This window comes from Gavialis gangeticus, unplaced genomic scaffold (assembly GCF_001723915.1).
Source record: "Gavialis gangeticus isolate Ggan-Ray unplaced genomic scaffold, GavGan_comp1, whole genome shotgun sequence".
Taxonomy (NCBI): domain Eukaryota; kingdom Metazoa; phylum Chordata; order Crocodylia; family Gavialidae; genus Gavialis; species Gavialis gangeticus.
In genome coordinates this window covers 81,262,283-81,266,898 of record NW_017729025.1, presented here as the reverse complement: position 1 = coordinate 81,266,898, position 4,616 = coordinate 81,262,283, and the positions used below count along the sequence as shown (strand labels likewise).

The window sequence follows — 4,616 nt, the reverse complement described above, 5'->3', positions numbered from 1 at the left end:
ACCTTGTGAAGAACAACTACTTTTATTTGCCTTTGGTATACTGTGGTGCCTCTACAAACAGACTGGACTCTGCAGAACTCTTGTGAGCACCTGCACAAATTACAATAGATCCACCGGATAAAAACCTGAGCTTTGAACATGAATAAAACGATGAATTGTGATGCAGCCACAGGCAGAACACTTTCATAATACCCTTTAAAAAATTTTTGTTCAAGTTATCAGCATTCAGTCTGTTTCCTTAAAAGCAATGGGATTAGACAGCTAGCACTGTATATTAAGGTCTTAATAGTAATTGTTAAGACAAAAAATAAATGGTACTCATGCCCACTCCTTTCCCCGATACTATTTCAAAACTAAGGCTTTCAAGCCTTCCCTTCTCCAGGGTTCTGAAATCCCTGTGAAACACTAGTCTTCTTGCAGAATAGAAACCAGCTGATAGAAAGTTACCCTGACATTCATTTTTGTTGTTGTTGAAAAACCTCAAGTGGTAATTCTAGTCTTGCTAGAGGCTCTATCTAGCAGATATACTTAGTGTGGAGCAGGAGGATTCACATTTTGAAAAATGGCTTTGTTAATAATTTATTGCTGGAGATAAATCAGTTAAAGAAAAACTTCCTCACTTACTGTGATGGATGCCACAATAAGGTTATTTCATTCTGCAGAATATGCAATGTGACATGCTAACTGTATCCCAAAGATCAGGAAATGAAAAACCAAACCACACCACTTTGCTTAGTGTGTACAGATCAGTAATGAACACAGATGCTGTACTTTTTGAAGTGCTAGTCCCTATTTTTGGAGGTGGAAAGCAACCAGTTCAGTTTTTAAATTATTTCTGGGAAAAGCTGTTGTTTCCATTATTGTGTACATTATTGTGTATTGCTATTTTACAGGAAGCTGACGACAACCTAGACTTCCTTGAAACAAAAAAACCCAAAACAAAACAAAAATCAGGCAGAAAACTTGCCAGCAACCTGGTGGACTTTGGATATCTGGATTTACTGATCAGTGCACAGCAAATACAAAGAAACAGGCACATATCCACCACTGGTGTAAGTATCATCACCTTCTAATGGTGGGATGGAATACCCCCTTCCCCATGGCAAACAAACTTATCTTGCAAGCACATCGCCTTTGAACTGTGGAAGGCAAGTTACATCGAAGAAGGTCTTTCAAATCCAAAGGTAGTGCTGTTCTCCTATTTCAAATCTTTGAAGTGGCCTAGATCTTCTACAAAAAAAACTGCAGCAGAGCAAAAATTAAACCTGTTTCATTGCCATATAACAAAATCCCAAGAGCAGCAATACTGAAAAGAGGCATCATTCTGCCGTAGATCAGGAAGCCTTTCAACAACAGCAGATAGATATGATGGGGAGTCTCTCTTCATTTCGGCAGGAAGCTGAAAACAAGGGCTTGTGTAAGTAATAGAAACCCCTCTGACTATAGCCAGAACCCAAAACAGCACTGAGTAAAGTTGCCCCTGTGTCTTTCACATCAGGTCATGGCTGACAGGGCTAGTTTTCTGGCTACTGTGTGTGTGGTAAAATTTCCAAGTTTTGCTTGTGGATTGGTAGATGGACTGAAATAATTTAATGGAATAGGTCAAAAAGATTTGCAGTAAAGTAAGAAGAGAGATGATATAGGAGGTAGCAGGCAGAGAACAGGAATGTTTAGAGGGTTATGAAGATTATTCCAAGTAGGAGCACTAATGCTTGTAGGCACAGTGACAGCAAAATAAGTTACTTCCTTGGGGGCACCAAATTTTTGGTTAGACTGTGGTTTGTCCAGGAATTTTTCAAGGCTGATTTAAGGGCAGACTGTGTCCTACATTAGCAAGAATAAACTTATGAAAGGAAAATGTACACCAACAGGAGAATGGAAACCTCTATAGACAAGAAATGCACAATGCAACACAACTCCAAATACAACAAAGAAGAGTAACTGACAGGAACAGACCCAACCTGCACAGTGACTCGGTTTAGCAAAAAAAGGAAGATGAAGATATGATACAGCTAAAATTGATCTGGCAATAAAAGCAAAGTAGCACCTAAAATGTAATATGGGATTTGCAGTGTGACACGTGTACAGTATATAAAATAACATTCCACAAAGTTTTATCCAGATAAACAAGGACAATAGATAACTAAAATACAGAAAAATGTACATGCTGATTGTCTAAATTGTATGCATTTAGTAAACAAGCACACTCAATTTGCAAACAACAATGAAGTGGGATAAAGAGGAGGTAGAAGGGAAAAGAATGATCCCCATTTCATACATCTTGGTAACGTTTTATTCTAACTAAAGAGAGAGACAATTATTTGGAAATAACCACTTCTCCCTTCAATAGCTATCAGCAGATTCATTGCCACTTCCTCTTAATTCACAAACAACCTGTTTGCAATTCCCAATAAAAACTGATAAATAAAGGCAGCAACTCCAGGGAAATTTTAACCACATAGATGCAGGTCCTTGCAGACACTTTCCTCCTGACAAGCTAAAAGAAATAAAAAAAAAAGTTACAGTTCTCACAGCATTAATTCTTGGCATTCCTCCCAGTCCTCCAGTGCCCAGTCTGGCATCTTGGAGCAGTATTCAAACTCTGCTCCTTTGTAGCGCAAGGCATGCAGGTACATCACCAGTTCCTTAGGAGATGGGTCTTGCCTAATTATTTTACATTCTGCACACAAAGGGTCCTTCTCTTCTGTATCTCCATCAAGAGTCCCACTTGGACTGGCTTCTTCACAGCCAGTTTCACTAGTTCCTGGCTTGCTGTAAGAGTTCTGGGAACTATCTTCCTGACTCTTTGAATCCTCAGTTCCACAAGAGTTTTCAGTAATGGCAGTAACTTCCACAGCCTGAGTAGAGCTACCTGAGCTATCTTGGTCTTCACTTCCTGTGCTGAGCTTCAGGCCTTCCTCTGAAATATCCAACATATCAAAGCTCAGTTTTGCATTATGTTCCTCCACTAAAGCCTTGAGGAGCTCCTCATCCGTTTTATCAATTTTACCACCCTTGCCCTTGGCAGGACCCCAGGCTTCCATGTTGTAGATGGGGTCATTAACAATAGGATGTCCCAAGAACTGCAAATGCACTCGAATTTGGTGGGTGCGGCCTGTGTGTGGGAAACATTTGACCACGCTGGTCTTGCCATTATAACTGAGCCTTTGGAACATGGTTTTACAGGATTTCCCTTTGGGGTCTACCCGACACACTCCCACCTTGTAAGAAACAACCAGGATGGGTTCCTCGCAGATCACTTCATTTTCTGGAAATTCCCCAAGAACACGGCAGACATACTCCTTTTCCAACTACAAGAGAAACAAAACAAATTTCAGAAATGTATTTTCAACATAAAGCTTTTTTTTGTTCTAACTAGCTTAAGCTTCATCCTAACTACTTCTATTCAGCTGTAGTATTGCAGTTAAATAGGAGAGACCAAAAATACATTGGAATGGGAAACCTGGCCTTTGCCCCACTAAAATTTATTTTTCAACTTACAAAGCCGTCCCCTAGGGGGGCACAAATCAGGGCAACTGCCCTGGGGCCCATGCTTTGGGGGGCCCTATGGAGCTCGGTGGAGCAGCCACAGCGAATCTGTGCTGCCGCCGGCTTCATGTCCAGCCACTCGCTACCCCCGTCACCAATGCTGCCACTGCCGATGGCAGCGGCAGCTTCTTTGGGTCCGGGGCATGGGGGAGCAGAGTGGAGGTGGGGCCCTGCATGGGCTGATTTGCCCTGGGCCCTGCACCCTGCTTGGATCAGCTCTGTCTACTAATTAGTTCTTTGACAATTAAAATGTTGACTCCTGGTCTTTAGATCTAGTGAGCAATTTTTTAGAGGTTTTTAGTCATTCTTAGCTTTTTATTGTGATCTTTGTTTCATGCCCTAAGTGAAAATCATAAATGCAGATGTCCCACATCTACACTATGCTAGATTGAAGGCCACCATACAAAACATTTACAGGCAAATTTTATACCTTTCAAAATGAAAATAGGGCAGTGGTGCTCAACTTTTTTCCCCGGGGGGATGGATGGACAGCACCCAGTCAGTCCTGCCCTAATTCATAATTCTATGAATCGCAATCTATGAATCCAGCTGCACAGCAAGGTTGGGGGAATTTGGCAGAGAAGGTTGGTGGTATTAATGGCCACTGTGTTCCCTTACTGCCAATTTTCCTGACCAACAGGCAGATGCAGTGGCTCTACAACCCACATTTGGCCTGTGAGCCATGACTCTAAAATTCATGCTGAGCTCAGGCCTACTCACAAAATTTAAATTACAGAATACTGATGCTAACTGCATAATGCAAGAGGATGTGAGTTCATGGCTAGGCCATCTGAGAAAAAAAAATAATGAGGTCCCTCTTCCAGCTTATCTTGCTATATTCAGGATTTTCATAGATTTCATAGACATTAGGGCTGGAAGGGACCTCGGAAGATCATCAAGTCCAGCCCCCTGCCCAAAGGGCAGGCAGTCAGCTGGGATCATAGGATCCCAGCAAGGTAAGCATCCAATTTGCTCTTGAAGGTGTTCAATATAGGTGCTTGAACCACCTGCGATGGCAGGCTGTTCCAGACCTTGGGGGCTCGGACAGTAAAGAAATTCTTCCTTAT

General features: G+C 41.8%; 1 protein-coding gene across 1 annotated transcript in view; it reads right to left on the bottom strand.

Annotated features, from left to right (window-relative positions):
- RPUSD2 (RNA pseudouridylate synthase domain containing 2) overlaps window positions 1-4,616 on the bottom strand; it is an 8,867-nt gene continuing 4,251 nt past the window's right edge. Inside the window, exon 3 of the mRNA XM_019519006.1 lies at window positions 1-3,311. Within this exon, the coding sequence (XP_019374551.1) occupies window positions 2,529-3,311 (783 nt within the window). The 3' untranslated portion in view covers window positions 1-2,528. The remainder of the gene's footprint in view (window positions 3,312-4,616) is intronic.